This window comes from Phoenix dactylifera, chromosome 18 (genome assembly GCF_051530095.1).
Source record: "Phoenix dactylifera cultivar Ajwa chromosome 18, Ajwa_hap1_PhDact_Kaust_v1.1, whole genome shotgun sequence".
In the NCBI taxonomy this organism is placed as follows: Eukaryota; Viridiplantae; Streptophyta; class Magnoliopsida; order Arecales; family Arecaceae; genus Phoenix; species Phoenix dactylifera.
In genome coordinates, this window is record NC_143207.1 from 19,284,619 (window position 1) to 19,303,202 (window position 18,584).

General features: G+C 40.0%; 3 protein-coding genes across 4 annotated transcripts; all 3 read right to left on the reverse strand.

The window, feature by feature from the left end:
• Window positions 1–693: 693 nt before the first annotated feature.
• LOC103713889 (vacuolar iron transporter homolog 2-like) lies at window positions 694–2,498 on the reverse strand. The gene has a single exon (XM_088714139.2). The coding sequence runs from the start codon at window positions 1,995–1,997 to the stop codon at window positions 1,215–1,217; it is 783 nt and encodes a 260-aa protein (XP_088570265.2). The 5' UTR covers window positions 1,998–2,498; the 3' UTR covers window positions 694–1,214.
• A 2,528-nt stretch (window positions 2,499–5,026) lies between these two features.
• On the reverse strand, window positions 5,027–5,735 carry CP12-3 (CP12 domain-containing protein 3). Its single transcript, XM_008800919.6, has one exon. The coding sequence runs from the start codon at window positions 5,615–5,617 to the stop codon at window positions 5,186–5,188; it is 432 nt and encodes a 143-aa protein (XP_008799141.1). The 5' UTR covers window positions 5,618–5,735; the 3' UTR covers window positions 5,027–5,185.
• Window positions 5,736–8,644: 2,909 nt separating this feature from the next.
• On the reverse strand, window positions 8,645–14,981 carry PP7 (serine/threonine phosphatase 7). Of its 2 annotated transcripts, none has more exons than XR_016398977.1 (5): window positions 14,239–14,970; window positions 12,316–12,810; window positions 11,011–11,157; window positions 9,485–10,902; window positions 8,645–9,003 (listed from the first exon to the last, which is right to left on the reverse strand). XR_016398977.1 is itself a non-coding variant. In XM_008800918.6 (5 exons), exons 1-5 carry the CDS (start codon window positions 14,836–14,838, stop codon window positions 8,890–8,892), a joined length of 1,464 nt encoding a protein of 487 aa, XP_008799140.2. In that variant the 5' UTR covers window positions 14,839–14,981; the 3' UTR covers window positions 8,645–8,889. The 2 variants fall into 2 exon arrangements, 1 of the variants encoding a protein (XP_008799140.2); XM_008800918.6 differs by having other exon boundaries at window positions 9,485–9,592; window positions 14,239–14,981.
• Between the last annotated feature and the right edge of the window lie 3,603 nt (window positions 14,982–18,584).

The following is an 18,584-nucleotide window of genomic DNA, read 5'->3' on the forward strand; positions in this document are numbered from 1 at the left end:
AGGTTCTTGTAGATATGTTGGGAACCAGGTTGTGATGGTGTTGTTTGTCTACAATAGCCTTGCTCTCAGCACATAGCGTCCAAGATGTTCTCTGTTTCAGAAAGCAGGGCTTGACTTGTACCACTGTGGTAATTTATTTTTTTTATTTCCCTTTCTGGCTTTGCCATATTTTGTTCTTAGGTGCCATCGTTTGAATGAATAAAGTGTCTTTGCTCTTCCATTCAGTTAAGGATCGCAGAAATGCCTTCTCTGCACCACGGTTAGCACTTCTACATTTAAATGGAAAAATCTGTATTACTGCATGCAAGCAGAATGCCAGTTGTGAGGACTCATGTGGACTCATGCGAACATGTGTTTAATCTCACATCAGCTATGTAATGAATAGATTTTGGATATTTATACAGCACCCAGAAATCTAAGTAATACATTTTGGATAAGATCTTAGGTTATTACAAATGGTATCAGAGTGGATACATTGCAGTACGTGTCTATTGAGACCAGCTAGGAGCAGATCATGGTGCTTGCAATTAGATTTGAATCGACTTGGACCCTTAGTCTAATTAAAATATCAGGAGTTAAACGAAGAGAGTATGTAAGGACTTCCATCTTTACTTGTAGTTGTCTATATATATATATATATATATATATATATATATATATATATATATATATATATATATATATATATATATATATATATATATATTGATATGTCCAACTTTGATGGGTTTGCTTCTCTGATTGCATCCTGCTTACAAGAGAGAATGAAAATGAGGATACATCTACATCTACCTTGCTTATTGGGCTAACTCTCAATTTAAAATTACATGTACCAAAATTTGCGTCATCCAGCCTTTTTCAGATACGCTTTATTCTTAGCTAGGGCAACTTCAAGCATGAGTAATCTGACTCTAAACTCGAAAGAACATCAATAGAAAGAACCACCTACCTTATTGCTCGTATAGCCCGTATTCATGCAAGCATGATCTAGTCCTCTTCCTCTGTTCCCTTGAATCAAGAGTGTACAATTAAAATGGAGGAAGAGAAGACTGGATACATCAACTTGTAATAATACATGACATACTAATTTGAGCTATAGAAGGACGTAGAATGACGATCCCAACATTTTCTTCTTTTTATATATATATATATGTGTGTGTGTGTATATATATAGTAGTATTACCGAGCGAGAAGAAGGCATGCACCTAAATCATCTATCCGTCATCTTTGTCTAGGGGCTTAAGCAACAAATACGTGACCCCCATTGAGAGCCACCCTCCGATCAGCACCCTCATCGCCGACGACCTCACCTGAGACCCACCCAGATAAGCCCCTAGTCCTCCAGACCCGGCCAGAGCAACCGATGTCGCGATAACAAGCACCAAAACCCTTGTCGAATAATGGCTGATGAAAGCGCTCGACAGGAGCGGCACCAGCGAACCAGCCATGAACGCAACCCCGGACGCCGCCGCCGCCTTGGCCGGGTTTGGCAGCGACTCTCCACCATCATCTTTGCCTACTGCTTCCTTGTTTCCAGCTGCTGCAATTGCTCTCATCATTGGCGACCTCCCCAGCGACGGTGATGCAGCTGCTAGTATGGCCGGCGACGGTGGCGGTGGCGGTGGCGGTGGCGGTGGCGGAATGAAGTTTTTAGTAACTGAAGTTATCGTAGGCTGCTCGACTGTCTTCGTTTTTCTTCCTTCCATTTCCATGTCCCTTTGCATCGACACCGACACGAACTCGCCGACGGCCATGCTGAATGCACCAGCGACGGCGCCGGCGACCCCAGAGATGATCATAGACCAGCGATCTTCCTTGGCTGATGCAACTCCAAGCATGAGAGAAGCTGTGGACAGTAGGCCATCACTGGCCCCTAAGATTGCAGCTCGGAGCCACTGAGCTCGCTGCGCTCGTGCTCCCTTCTCGTCGCCGCCATGAGTTTCATCAGGCACCGAGAGCTTATGCTCAAAGCATGCCTTGGCAAGCTCTGCTTCCATGGAGTTGGGAGTGTGGCATTCTGTGGTGGATCACACTCCCCATGCCATATACTTTTAGGACAGCACAAAGACAAACTGAAGTTAAATTGATCTTTGTTCTTTTCCCCCTTTTTTCTCTTCTTTTTGGCTCAAGTGATGGCTAAATATATTACTCTCTGCGTCGGTTCTTCTATATATGTTTGCATAAATGATGGTTGAGATTTTGTTAGAGATTTGATAATTCCTGGGTCGAGAAATTTAAAGCATTTCAGCTGCTCGATAGAGAGTTGGCCGAGTGCTTAGTAGTTTTCGCGTGCGGTTCCAAAAGAGTAGATGAATTCCAAGAAAGCAGCGGAGCATTTCAGCTGCCAAAGATTTTGTTACCTTCTTCAATGATGAGTGGAGTCCGAGAAAGAGTAGTCCCGAGGACCCCATATATATTATCAGACAAAAAGAGAATGACAGACCGAAAGACCATCCAAAATAAATAATTATTATCAGCATAATTTTAAAAATTATATAACAACTTATATTATCTATAATATTTTTTTTAGCATGATTATATATTATGATATATTATTTTTTTATATAAAATCTATATATATATAACCTTCGAGATGTATCGAATGTAACAGAGCAGAGAAATAAAATCATTTTTTTCTTTCTTTTTTCTCTTATTTTTCTCTTTTTCAATGAATATTTTAACAGATTATTTTATTACTTTTGTAGAATAATAAAAAATATCTTGGGATACCCATAAGTGTGCACCAAAAAATTCTTAAGCCCATCAAATGCTGACATGGCAGCTCCATACAACCATTTCTGTGTATCACACCAATCCTTTCCTATGTACTAAGTAGGCACTCTATATAGCATTACTTTTGAAACAGTTGATGGTATTTCCAATATTATTCTATAATAAAAAAAAATGATGAAATTATAACATAACCTATCAAAGATAAAACATAGCATTCATGCTTGAGATTTCTCAATGATAGATCGATAAGATTGTGGCATAAGCTACCTAAGGGGACATAAAGTAATTATTAGTACTAGTGATTTTTTCGTCTGATCTGGTTATGAAAGGTGCTGAGAGACTGAAGTTTTCTTGTGTCAAGAGTGAAAGCAATGGCATAGGAGTTGTTGTTGCTGTTTTGTCCATATTATGTATAATATTTAGTCCCTTTACTCCTGCTGCGGTGTTTCATAGGTGGAAGGTCTAATTACAGAGGGTGTGACACACCAACTGCATGCATATATCACATCCACAATAGAGGCTTCAATCACTGGGATATACAGGAGTGGGATAAATAGCTCAATGAAGTAAAATGCTATATTCACACATAAATAGCTCTAACTACTAGTATTCAACACATAAAGCTCATGATTGAGGAAGCATGAATAACTATGATTTTCTTATTAATTACTAAAACCTTTTTGGCTGCTAGGGTTTTTTTTTTTTTTTTTTGAACTTTTTTGCTGCTATGTAACTTTAAAATAGACATACTACTTTTTGGTCACTATGAAAGATAGGAGCATGCATGAAGTGTTTGGAAGAAAGATATGAGAGAGAGAGAGAGAGAAGGGATGCCAAGTGCGGATGTGTAAGCAGGTGGCCATGGTGAACAATGGAGGTGATGGAACCTCATATTGCATCATAACAAGTTAAACAGCAGAGATGAGTTCTTTTCTTGAAAAATAAGGAGAATACATTGAGAAAGGAATTAGAGGATTTAAAACGCCTGTTAATATTGCAAATCATAAAATGTCAACATTTTATTATGTTTTGGTGCTTATAATCAAGTCCAGGCCAGTTTAGGTAGTTAACTGATCCTAAATGATGTTTAATTCCATACCTCGGGAGACGTAAGACGTTTGGTGTTCTAAATTATATTGAAAAATCCTTTCATTAGGCATAGGAGTTCCAGCTTGATGTATTTTTCCCTTTTTTTTTCTTATAAATCCTTTCAAAAATCCTTCATAGACGCTATGACTCCAACCCACATGCTACATGAGTACATGTTTAGGATTCAAGCTGGAATTGAAGATTTGACAATAGAGATTTTGTGTACCAAGTGAGAGCTAGATTAATCAATCAATCTTATATTAATCTGAAGCATAATAAATAATGATAAAATGTGAAGGAAAATCCGTCACAAAAAGTTCTTTGGCTTGGCAACTTAGCATTCTATCATCCACCATGGATCACACTAATATCCGCAAGCAACGCCAATACTTCCATGCATTGCAGCATAACCTAATATCAATCATCATCTCCACAATGCACCAACCAAAAAAATCATCAGCTCCTTAATCCACCGAATTGGCTTCGCAACAATTACATGATGCTGAGCAAGAAATTGGCTGATTTATCGGAGTCCACATGCCCAAATCGACGACGATGACAAGATTCAATGAAAGGGAGCAAAGAAATTATAATACAAGTATATCTTCATTGGCATCACAACCAAAGATCTAATGCTATGGGCAAAGAATATGATTCAGAGATTCCACACTAGTAGTTGAACTCAAGACTTGCAATCCTAGTCTTCTAATGCTGAACCTATTTTCAGCTCTCCTCTTGTTGTTATTAAAGCCAGAGAGCTCTTTCTGGGAAAAAAGAGAGACAATACCAAGCCTGGCTGCATTCTAGACTTTTATTGTAATCAAGGTTGCTAACCTTGGCTAGAACCATTAAAGGACTCTGCTGCTTCTCAAAACTAGGAAGTAGCATCATTTAGCAATCGAGGCAATAATCTAATTCCACTCCAAAACAAAAAAAAATGTAAATAAATAAAATAAAAAATATATAAAAAATACAAAGTTTTTCTCTTCCTAGATTGGCAAACCCTATCCATCATTTCATCTCGATCTAAATAAATAATTATTTTAATTTAATAAACAAATAAATAAATAATCTAATTTTTATGAATTAAAGTGAGAAGCCCCCTTTCTCGCCCCTTTCCATCACCGCCTTCGCATAATTATAGCTTAATCATGTACGAAATTATTGATATTAATCATCTAAAGAGAGTTAACACGCCAAAAAATCGGCAAACCAACTGCTAATATTTATAGATCAGCTTCTTGTCAAAGATAACATACAATAAGAAGAAACAGAGATCATTAATTTCGTTTTATAGACGGACGGTAGGGGATGGATGGAGGAGGAGGAGGCGATCGATGGAAGAGATCTGATCTGATCATGATCAGTCCTCGTAGACGCGGCACTCGTCGGTCTCCGGGTTGTCCTGGCAGAAGGACTCGAGGGGGTCCCGATCGCTCTCCGCCAGCCGGCGGCGGAGGTGGGCCATGGCCTGGCTGACCTCCTCCACCTCGTCCCACGCCACCTTGCACCCATCCGAACCCTTCCCCTCCTCCCCCTCGCACGCCGCCTTCGCCTCCTCCACCTTCCTCTCTATCATCCCCGCCAGCTTCTCCTCCCGCATCACCGTCCCCTTGTATTTCTTCCTCGCCGCCGACGCCGCCACCGCCACCGCCGATCCCCTCCTCCCCTGCCACCACCGACTCGCCGGAATCGAGACGATCGCCGCCACCGGATCTCGATGGGATCGCGATCGGAGGCCGCTCGAAGAAGGAAGGGGGAGCGAGGAGAGCGAGAGAGAGGACGAGGACGCCATTGATTGGATCGAGATCCGGGCAAACAAACCCCAGAGGAAGAGCGGAAGGTATTTATTTTTCTCGAGGGGGGAGTCGCTATCGCAATCCCCTTCCCCTCTTTCTTTCTTGTTCTTTCGTGGGCTTTGTTTGGACTCTGGAGTTATCCAGAGAGCGGAGGAGAGACTCGTAACTTCACCTGGGGGTCATGTCATTATAATAGATACCGGAATTTTTACTCATCTTAAACTAAATACATATCTCAATTTCCTAAGATTGCGTGTGGTGGTGTCGATAGATTTTGGAGATGTCGCCGTTTCATGCGATACCCCTTTTTTCTTTTTTTTTCTTTTTTAGGTGAAAAATAGGAGGGGAGGGGGGAGAGACGAACCTCACCCGCGTAGTAGCCTTCACTAGGCCCCCCTTCTACCAGAAAATGCTCGATGCAGGCTGCAAGTTTCCGCATACCCTCTCCGACTCGTGGGCTCCTCTTATTGGACTCATCATCCATATGTGAGTACGTCACTCCAGCGCCCTCTCGATACCAGCAGACCAGTAGCGCTCTCACTGGCAGCATCCAAATATGAGGCTTTCGGTTTCTAAATTTAATCGACACCTGCGCGTTTTGAACCTGGACCATCCCAATGGAAGCCAACACCCGTTCCATCAGTGCTACCATCTTGGTGGCTACTTTTTTTTTTCTCCAGTACATTCAATTTTAGAGAGAGAGAGAGAAAGTGTATTGGATTTCTTGATGATTTAATTTTTATTATAAGAATAAAATTAATTTTTTAGTTTTAGGTATGTTTAAAGTAGAGCTAAATCAGATATGGAGCTTAAATTCTATTCATTTTTATGAAGTGAGTTTATTTTTCCATGTAGCACACAGTTTGCAGTATAAAAATGTATATTTACATTAAATTTAAGAAAAATTGTTTGAGGCCAAACCTCCGTACCAAAAGTTGAAAAAAGAAAAAAGAAAGAAATGAGACAACATTCTAGTTGTGCAGAGCTTTTGCCAAGTGCCACACGGCATGGATGTTTCTTTTGAGGCCATGGTTGGGATGCATAGTAACATCCTGAGTCTAGTATCACCATTCCGATTCAAGAAGAACAGTGGCTCAGAGACCTTAAAAAAAAAAAAAAAAGAGGCAGCTCATCTTGCCTCCGGCGAGCTCCTCCGGCATCATGTTATGAGGTAGAAAACCAATTAACAATTGATAGTTTATAATTTACGGGATGCACGCCACTCATTGAATCCATCTGATTTCATGACGAATATAATAAAAGAAGGTTGCATTATTATGTTGTCGAGGTAGCACATAAACCTTAACACCCTCAAGAAACGATGTACCAAAAACGACAAGCTGCTTGTGGCCAATTCATGGCTGCTATTGCTCTTGGAAACCTAGGCAAGAAGATATTGAAAAAGAAAGGGAAATGGTGATGAGATTAAGTTGACTAGTGGATGCAGATTTATCTAAGGAAGCTGGGAATTAATCAAGGAGGACAGCCATGTGGAGCTAAGGTCCAATCATCTTCCCCATATATCTTCAATCATTTCTTATCTTAATCATTTAAATTTTTAATGGAGATTACAAGAACTTGTTTGCAAGGTTGCAATTGTTGGGAAAACAATAAACCTAGTGGTTTATTTTTGTGATTTAGGCAACAAGACAAACAGGAAAAGATTAAGGGCTGCACCATAACCCACAAGAACAATTTGTTATTTATAACTATTTTATTAAGTTTATTTTTTTTTTAACTTGCATATTTCTGTTTTACAAAATATAAGATTAATAAAACACAGTGCTGCTTCCCAAACCACTCATCTATTTGCTAAGAGCACTAGGATGATAGCGGGTCCATGTACCAACCCACCAATTACTGCTGCACTGATGGAATAGAAGGAAATGGTAAAGCTTTTTTATAAAATATTTTGATTACTAAAAATATTTTTAAATAATCCACAAAATATATATAAAAAAAAGTCAAAGTTCTAGAAAATATTAAGAAACACAAATAAAATCAGACAATAACATCAAGCGAAGGTTATTCAATCACAAAATACTTTCATAAGATAACTTCGAAAACTTTAATGGACTCGCCGAGTTTATGATTTGGATCACTTTTCCAACCTCTAAAAGAGCAAAAAAAAAAGAGAAAATCCAGAACCGGTGCAACCTCAATAATGGAGTCCAAAATCAATCTAAGCCCGACTCATTTCCATTGTTGGATTGGATCAGGTAGAAGACTTATATTATTACCATCTGTAAGTTCTTCACTTTTTCAAAAGAAATAAGGTTAAAAAGAATAGCCTATGCAGAATACAAATCATTAAAAAGCATGAATAGCTTTGTAGTAGCGGACTGTATCCTAGATATACACATTTATAACACGTTAGTATTATCAACAACTTACTCTCCATAAGATTAGTCAACCAACTTAAATTTGAATAGACTGGAGTCCTAGTCTCAGGTCTACTTGATTATCAGGCCTCATATAATTCATATCAAATTCAGATTCAGAAGCGGTCAATTTTTTTAGAAAAATATATATAAGCCTGACTTAAATGACTTTGCATGGATCACACCAGGTTATATCATATTGGTTTCAGGTCAGAATGGAAATGGTCTATCCACTTGCAAACTCAACTTCTAAGTCATGCCAGGTTCTTGACTCGACCAAAATGGTGCTCTAAATGAGGCTTCAGCTTGCAAAAGTGCTTGGTGTCCCAAGGTTTCCAGGTTCTAGATTTCTTTTTTATTAAAAAATGGGTCATGAAATCAGACAAGATAATGGAACGCAGATGGAGTCATTAGAAAAAGACAAAGCAGATTACCAGTCCATAAAGATAGTCGCTCCAAAATATTCAGAGAGACAAAAAAGGGGTCTGATTCCGATCCATGACGGCCAACAACAGATCATTGTAGGTCATCTATGAGAAAAATCGGCACTTGATTGCTGTTATTGTAGTGGGTCAGTTATAGTTTGAGCATCCTCAACCTGTATGCAGTCAATAATGTAGAATCATATAGGAATAAACAGGATTTTAAAAACAAAAATGAAAAAATGTTATTTAACATTGTATGGAATAAATGGGAATCTTGTACTTACAACAAAAAATGCTAGGGCTCCGGTTGTATAAATCTTCCCAAGAGATTATACAACATACATTAACATATCGATCTATCTTCTACACTTGGAGATGACATTAAAAACTTTTGCAGCAGTAAACTTCATAACACACAAGAAAGTAAATAAATAAATAAAGCACATCAGTATCACAAGATAACTACTCTGTCTGAATAGCAGTTATGCCCTCAAGAGCGGAGCCATGGTCCATGGATTGCAAATCCAACTCTTCATCAGAATCGATCACTTCTTCAAAGTCATAGTAGGCATTTGCCTGCATAACATCCCATTGTTTTAAACTTCTTGAAGGAAAACAAATTATATGCAAGGTGGAGTAAAAGAAGGGATGTAGTACATTGGTTTCGAAATGAGAAATCACACAAGAATGAAACAATTTTCTCTTGCTACAGCCCGCAAAAATTTATTTGACAATAGCATTAGACAAACAGAAGTTTTACCAAGCAAGGCTTCCCTATGTTGTTTTTCATCCCTAAAGAATCAAGTTCGGCACAACTCACTGCTTTTATGATGAGAGCATAGAATTTCAGCCAACAATATGGAGCTATGATGAATAAAAACAAAGTAAATGCTTTTATCTTGTAGTTAGGTAACAAATACCCTCCTGTTAGTATAATAAATCCCCAAATAAATGCAATACATAGAACAAACTAGAAGCACTACAAAAAAAAAATGAAAACCTAATATTCTGTTTTTCACTGGATTACGTAATGACCTTGAAAGAAGCAGTGATTTACCTGTGGCCTCGGTTTTATGGCTTCAAAAGTATGGAATTCAGGAGAAGTAAAATCGGGTGCTTGTAGCACAATATATGCACCACGATTGTTGAATCGTTCTTCCGTAGCCTGCATTAGTGATGATATATAGCACATTTCAGAAACCATAAGAAATATATATCACAAGAGGTCGACACTGAGGATTATAATCAAGTGTCTCATGCAGATCATATGCTCTTACATTAAAAAAGAAAGGTGGTTTCTGTTGATGAGTTTAGTTAACAGATGCTGCAGAGTTGGATTTCACAACACCAAGATGAAATCAATAGTTCAGATGTTAGGTATATAGATATAGAAGGTCATGAAAGTAGTAAAAGATGCATTACTGAAGGCAAGTATTAATTATAAACTACTCCGTAGCAATAAAAGATCACCACAGAAAGAACTACAGCATTTCTGCAGCTCATGGTGTTAAAATCCTGTTTAAATTGTATTAAGATATCTTTTGACAATAATTCAAGTTTAACAAATAAAATAATAAAACAACAAAATATATTTGACTAGGAATGAAAAATATATATTAGTACAGATTAATTATAGACACTAGCTAATCTTCCACAATATCAAGGAATTGGATTTGATGAAGATGATTGAGCGTGGCTGACAAGTTTCCTTGTTATTAGAGGTTGAATATTGGCATTGAATTATACAATAATTAAGACACTGCATCCCTGGGAACATAGTCGTAGTTAAAGCTGGCTCCTCCACAGGGAAGGAGAAAATCTCGAATGTGGCAGCACAAAGAAATCATCAAAAGCCTAACTTATTTGATCTACATGTCTGGGATTTGCCAGTTATTATTTGGGGATGAAGCGGGCATGTGTGAGGCCTTCTGTACCCATTTAATGTAAGTCTCCGCATAAATGAGTGGATAAGAGGCTATAACTCAAACAACATTACATAGGGCTAACGCAAAGGTATACATACAAAAATGAAGTGGGTTTTAGTGAAGTTCCAATTATCGAAAAAAAGTAATACACTATGTCACCATTAATTCCTCACCAGAAACAGAAAGTCGACAGATAAACTCAACATTAGAAAATCATAACACAATTGCTAGAGTATGGATATTGTTGATGCAAGTTTAATTATTTATGCATGGGTTCTCTTTATAGGCAGTCATCTCCATGGACATGGCAATAAGCAGATCAGTGTTCTTAAAGCAAGTGCAAAGAATTCTGTAACATGTCTGTCTGTTGCCTAGTCTATAAATGAGTCACTACAGAACTTTCTCAAAAAAGGATTAGACCAGACGACCCTAATTGAAAAAAGAGTCAATAAGACCTTCCTTTTTTCTTTTTCTCTCTCTTTTTGCGCACGCGCGCACGTGTGTGCTGGGGTGCCCTTGGGGGAGGGGGGAAGCGATAATTTAATAACAGCTGTAGGGACAAGCATGGTAAGTTACAAAGTCTAGAAGATAATCCTTCGCATTACATGTTTAAGTGTTTAAATAAAAGATTAATTAAATGTAAAGGGTAAAAAGAAACCTGAAATTGGGGGTAGTCAGGAGCACTAAAAAGGGTAATAAGCTTTCCTGATTCCACTGTATGATCTATTGTATAGCCATCATTCATTGCAGTAAGATCATGCCGTTTATCCCTTGCATCAGGGCCTTCATGTGACCTGATAATCAACTATAGTTCCAAAACAGACAAGATCTCAGAAAATTCCACTTGCAAATATAACATATCTTTATAAATTAAAACTCCAAAATATGGGATGATGCAAAACCAAAGAAGCAATCCAACCATAACAAAAATCCTGACGATAATTTTTCCAAGAGAAATCTGATCATAGTTGTTGGCATTTTTCTAATTAATGAAAACAATGTCTCAACCTTATATCATTGGTAGATTATTATTTTAAGAAAAAAAAGAATATGAAAAGATAGAAACATATCTGAAGAAGTTTTTGGGCTCTATTCTAATTATTCCCATAGGGAACTAGAATTAAAATACAATTGTACTTTAACTAGGTAAGGGTATCAAAATACAAGGTTGCCTCAGTTTATGTAGTCTATACTTGTGTTTCATTTAATGATAAGACATAACAATCTGATGTTTGCAGAAATGTGTCCACATGGTTAACTACTTGGTGTAACTCAAAAGGAAAGCTTTCGCTGGTTGCAATAATGCAAAGATGATAGCATTTCAGGCAAGAACGCATATAAATATTCCAAGATCAAGCCACACCCCCTCACATATTATATGAGATACAATTGATGTGAATTTTTCATATATGCTCCCACGTGCACTGCAGGCACCAATCACTCCCACAAGCTTAGGACAAGTCATTTTTGGCCTCACTTCTGCCCCAATATCAATGTTAATATGCATATCCTGAACTAATAAAGACTTACTAGGATCAAAGAAGAATTTTGCAAGCAAATATGAGATGCTACTCCAAGCAAACTTCTTGAAGCACAAAGCAATAGAAATTAACAAAAGCAGACAGCTTCTAACTTTGAAATTTCACTGCAGGTTATGTGCTTCGTAACATATGAGGATCTAAGATTGATAACAGACAAGGTGGCATATTACAACCCGCCCCCACCCCCCACCCCCCCCAAAACAAAAAAAGAAGAAGACAAAAACACTATATAACATATGCTGTCAAATGAAAAGTTTTACTCTATCATTGAGAATATTTGTGTCAAAAATCAATGTAAAACTCATTTAAAGTTTGTGATTCATCATCTAATAAAAATTGGGGGGAATCCCCAAATATATCATAAGATGCACATGATCGTAAAGAAAGGAAAACAAAACATATCTGAAAAAGGTAATGCAAACCTTTAGATTATATTTTTTAAGGAACTCTTCAGTGCAATCAGGTCCCCATAACAAACCAATTCCTCTCTCTTCATTTGGAGAAATCCCTGGCTTTAGTGAAGGATCAGACCACAGTACATCACCAGGTATCAAGTTCGAACCCTCCCATGGAGGATCAAGAACTGTTCGCCTTGCATTTTGTAACTCCTCCAAGGAACCAAGCTTTAGCAAGTTTGTGTTAACATTGGTGACTATCTTACGGCCCTTTTTTCCTTTTGATCTCTTTGATGAAGCAATATTCATTTTGCGAAAAAGTCCTCCATGAGCAGTATATACACATCCTGCTATAATGGATGCCAAAGGAAGACCTTCAAAACATCTTAAACACTTTCGATAGACTTGTTGGCCTTGATCTCCATATTTAACCATTACCTCTTTCTCAAATCCATAAACAGATGTGCAGTACTTGGATTCGTGATTACCACGGAGGAGAAATACTCGATGTGGTAAAAAAATCTAGAAGTCAGGAAGAAACATGTCAATGTACAGTACAAAGCTAACTAGTAACAGGTAATAACTATTCTTAATGATGTACAAATTGATAATATAAATGAAAACATAGTGTATAATTACCCATTGCATATGTGTAAGGTCGTGAACTACGTTGGATAATATTAATCCAACTGAGTAGAGAGTTATATGTGTGTGCGAGCACGTGTGTATACGAATATATTCCATATAGAAAAAATTAGCTACCTTAACTTTTAGGCTGATGTCTGAGCTCAAATGCACTCCCACCCCCACCTGGCCCCGCAATCAACAAACATGCACACACACACGAACACAATAAAAACACCCACCTTCCGATGTGCATGCTTACTATTGCTCACTTGGACTCATACAAAAAAATTGTCATGCCATTCTTGCACTTCTGAGTTGTTTCATCAATATAATGAATGGAGTTTAAGATTTAAATGCAGAGAACTGGAGTATTAATTAAGCCATTGGGCTTGGTTCTAATAGTTTGAACACCTCTTCTCATTGTATGCTTTGTGGAGAGGTTCTGGTTTTGAATCCAAAAAGTGACATTTCCAACATATTTCTTCAAAAACAGCTGGAAATACCTATCTAGTTCTAGTTTCAAGTGCCACAGATATTATCAGATAGGTTCTTATGTCATGATCAATTTAGACAGTTTTAAAAGTTGCTTAACAAAATTTGTGGCCGATTGGTTAATTGAAGTTTGCTCACAGAGTTTCGGTTATGCAAATTGGAGTTCACAGTGTTTAGGACTAGTGCATGTTTTGCTGCATTGCTGGCTCTAGTGTGCCCTAAATTTTGCTAATTTCAGATTCCAAATATTAGGTAATAAGAAGCCATTTGGGTGAAAGATCTTGGATTCACAGTTCACATACTTCAGGGTCTGAAACAGGGAAAGATATTCAATGCTTTAGCTTGTCAACACCTGGCTCACTCAGCACTAAGCTTTTTATGTCTTAGAGGTTGTGTTTGAGTTATCAAGGATAGCACGAACATTTCTAGCTCTTAAGGTTCAGATTCTACAACTTGCCAAGATCTAGTATATTATATGAAGAGCACTCGAGAGCGATCTTTTTGGTGTCGTCTTGAGTATGAACGTCAGTTTACATATAGTTCAGCCGCCTACAAATTAAAACCTTTTCTTTGAAGCAAAGAAGTAAAACCCATTTAAAAGAAATTTCGAACACAGACTCAAATCAACCCTCCTGACATATTTTTCAGATCGGTGTCCATCCAAGCATACTAAGTAAACATTTCCAACAAGTAAATCACCTTAAAATCACTAGTTTTTTCAAACTGAACAGGAGGAGAGAACGAGACGTCAAAACTTCGATCTTTGGAAGCAAAATTCAATGTTTGGAGGTATCTACAAAGAGCAAGGAGAGAAAGAAGCAAAGAGAAGACCTTCCAAGCCAGCAAGAGGACGAAAGTCTCCAAGCCCCAGGCACCCCGATCCACATAGTCTCCATTAAACACAAAGAAGCGATCTTCCGAGGGAAATCCAGCATCCTCCAGCAAGAAGATCACATCATGAAGCTGACCATGAACGTCGCCGACAACGACGACGCTGCAGGGTTCGTCGCCGACGTCGACGGTTACGCAGTTGCGCTCCTTGTGGAGGAGGTTGGAGGCGGCGAGTACGAGGCGGTGGAAGACGGGGAAGGGGAGGACGGAGGGGAGACCGGAGGGCGGGAGGTGGCGGGAGGCCCAGTCGAGGGCGGCGGTGAGGGCCCGGATCCACTCGACGGTCAGGATTCCATCGGAAGGCCAGGAGAGGGCGATCTCCGGGGTGGAGGCAGGAGATGGGGTCGTGGCTTCGGTTGCCGAGGACGAGAGATCGGGATTCGAAATTTCCTTCGCGGACATGGACGGGGTAGGGAGGGGGTTTGGAGGCGGGGGAGATGGAGAGGAGGGATTGGGAGTTCGTGTCAGAAGATATGGAGCTGATGAAAAGAAAAATAGGGTTTCGTGTTTGAATCTTGGGAAGATCCAGGGCAGATGCATGCGGCAATCGCCTTGGTTAATTAAAATTAAAATCAATCAATAGAAATTTATGTTATTTCCCCAGCAACAAATTTTTTTAATCAAGAAAAATAAAAATTTATGGTGCTGCCGGGTCAAGTGGTTAAGAGATTGACGTCAAGATTAGAAATTTCTTTTGATCCCTGAGAGATGTAACCATCGCGGCACACAAAGATATTAGTGGACTTCGAGCTAGAGATCTAAAGATAGATTTCATCATAGTGGATCCGAGTCATAGAAAGTCTCATTTACATTACCTAGTTATTTTTAAGATTTGTTGATGAGTCATGCGAGCTGATATATTTATTCAAGAATTGTGTATGGCAATCAATACAAAAAGAAAAAAGAAAAAAAGCTATATTGTAGAAAAAAAAGGAGAAAAAAATTATTGAGAAATATGAGAAATGATGGACATATATTTTATAAAGCAAAATAAATGGTGAACATAGGTAGGTGAAGCAACAAAGGTGCTTCATTTATGGTTAGAATTTCTTAAGGTAGCAAAAGTTAGAGAGGATAGAAACATGGATGGTTTGAAATGAAAAGTCTACAAGGGTTTGTAAAAATTTCTATTTTTCTTTTTTTTAAAAAACTTTTGCGGGCTTCTCATATAGTACATGTACGAATACACCCAATAAAATTAGAAAACAAAAGACTACGGAGTGCCCGAGACAATTCCCTCTCACCGGCCCATAAGGTGCTTCCAGAATGACTAGCCACATAAGCGGCCACCCAAACCGCAGCACTGTTGGCCTCTCTGAAATCCTGCTTGGCTTGAAAAACCCACTATCCCTTGCCATCATCCAGATGTCTCGGAGCAAAGGGTCGTCCAAGCCCACACCCCTCGAACCCTCTTGGATTCAACTGATCATCGTGGCCGAGTCACCTTCTAGGATAACCAAGCTAGCATGTAGCACTCGTTGCGCATGTCGAAGACTCGCCCAAGCTGCCCTCAACTCCACCTCGGAGACCGAAATGTCGAATAACTGGCAGCGGCCCGCTGCCACCACCCTGGAGTTTAGGTCTTGGATGACAAACCCCGTACCTCCCCTCGTGCCTCCGTCCAAAACAAACCCGTCGAAGTTGACCTTGAGGAAGCTTGGAAGTGGGGGCTCCCAGGTAAAAAACACCAAATGGGAGGCTGCCTGAGCAGAGTAGGAGACCCAGATATCCCGAGCTATCAAGGGTCCGTCAAAAAAGGTAGGGTGACTGATCTCCGCCGCCTACGCCCGGGCATACTCTGCCACAAATCTTGGAGACATCTTGAGCTCACCAAAAGTATGAGCATTTCTTGCGAGCCAAATCTGGTATGCTGTGCAAGTCGCTCTAACAGCCTCTTAGCATATCTGTGGGCTGCCCGACCATCGGCAAATCGCTTGTAAGAACTACACCCTCTAACTCCTGGCCTCCAGTGGAGTCCCTACCCACTGTCAGGTTATCCTCGTTCATGCACACTGGCATAATACGTGGTCCACCGTCTCATCGACTCCGCACCTCTCGCACTTAGGGGGAATCCTCAAACCACGTATGCTAAGCATCGATCTCGTCGAAAGGCATTCCCAAATCACCTTCCATAAGAAGAGCGCTACCCTCTGGTGAAGCCCAAACCACCAGATCCAAGCGTAGTCCGGCCCTGGCTCTTGCTCCTGCCGGATGACTCGGAAGAGATTCCCCACCTCGACACTAGTCCTGCACGAGATGCTCCACATCCGGATATCCAGTCCCGCATAAACCAGGACCGGGAGGGACCGGACCTTCTTAGCAAGATGCTCTTCGAACAACTGTCGTAGCCTGGCCTCGTCCCAATCAACCCCTCCTGGGATAAGGAGGTCGCACACCCGCAGACCCTCTGCTGCTATAGCGTCAACCGTAGTCGGCCAAAGCCTCAGGGGGAAGGCATCCATTCACGGATCTCCAGCCACATCAATGCTCCGCCCATCACCTATCAGCTACTTGGTGTTTTTCGAAGCGATGAGCAGGTATCTCTTGATCTCTCGCCACAAGAAAGAGCATCTGGTGCCCACTCGGTCGTATCTGGCTGCCATCACCTGACTCCAGAACTTTTGTGGCTCTAGCATAAACTGGACCATATGACGAGCAATTAAAGCCCCACACCTCTTTAGAAGAGACTGCACCCTAAGACCACCCTCACTGAGAGGAAGGCAGTCACTCTACCAAGCTACCAAGTGCATCCTGTGGCCCCCTTTATGTAACCCCATAGGAAGCTTCGAAGCAACTGCTCGATCCTCAATAGGACTGTCTTTGGCACCACAGCATTTGTCATGAGATAGACTAGCATAAAGCCCTGCACCGATCTGACTAGTGTCAATATGCACATCATGGAGAGAGAGAGAGGCCACCCTCCATCCCTCCAACCTACTCTGGACTCGCTACACCATACCAGAGCACTCAGCCACTCGCAGCCTACTGACTGAGATGGGAATGCCCAGGTAGCTCAAGGTCCCCTTCTACTATGGCATCTGTAATATCTCTTGGATCTCTCGTCTGACTCTGCGCTCCGTGCTAGAGTTGAAATAGATAGCTGACTTCAGAAAGTTCACGCTTTGCCCAGACGTTGTACAGTAGTCCGCCAACACACTACTGAGAACCGATGTATCAGCAACCGCGCCCTGGCCAAAAGAAGTCAATCATCAACAAAAAGTCAATGAGAGATGGGTCGAGCATTTGGGGCTGGAATATAGGCCTCTGATTCCCAATTTGCACATGCAGCCTGCAAAGCACGAGACAAAGCATTAGAATAAATAATGAACAAGCACGAAGATAAAAGACATTCCAGATGAATCTCCATGGTGGACTCGAAGAAAGATGATGGCGTATCGTTGACGAAGATGGAAAACTTAGGCTCCTGAATACACCCCAATAGCCAATCAATCCAGATCCTATGAAAGCCAAAACTCTCCAATACTTGTCTCAGAAAGCTCCCATATCCTATTTTTCTTTTTAATAGTTAGAGGTGAATAGGTCTCTTGTCCGCATGTCATATTTTTATGTAGAATAAATAGAAGAATGAGAGGATAACAGGGCATCCACTATAAAAAAATACTAGAAATCTACAAAGCAGTCATTTCACGAATATACTTCCAAACACATACATGCCAAGCTGTTGGTATGCAACAACAACATAATCATGTGGAATAAGGAGGTCTACATCTCGCGACCCATGAGGTTGAGAGGTTGGATTAGGTGAAGGATGTCCCTTTTCAAGTTACTTAAAGAAATTTGTTTATGGGGGGAGCCCAAAAGATGGGATTGCTTCTCAATCCAACAAGTAGCTAATGGTATAGGTTAATGAACTCGAGTCCAACAAGAACAGACCCAAAAATACTTGGCTCATATTGCAATTACTAAGATTTGCTCTTTTACCATGGCATCCATCCATGCATACTTTGTCCGGAAAACAAGAGAAGCTTAATGATCAAATGCAGCACGTCTCCATCATTTGACAAAAAATTGAAATAATTCTGAATCCACATATCACAGCTATGCATCACACTTCGTCTCTAATGTATTGCATGTGTTTAGTATAAGAAAAAGAAAAACCTATGTGTAGGAACCAGAGCAAGTTCTCTTAATATATGGAGGCTCCACATCAAGATTTGCTGTCTCGATACCGAATTCTGTACCAGCGCCATACTAGTATAGTATTAGTACAGAATATAAGATTTTTTTCTATCATACTGAATTTCGGTACTAAATAGGTATGGTAT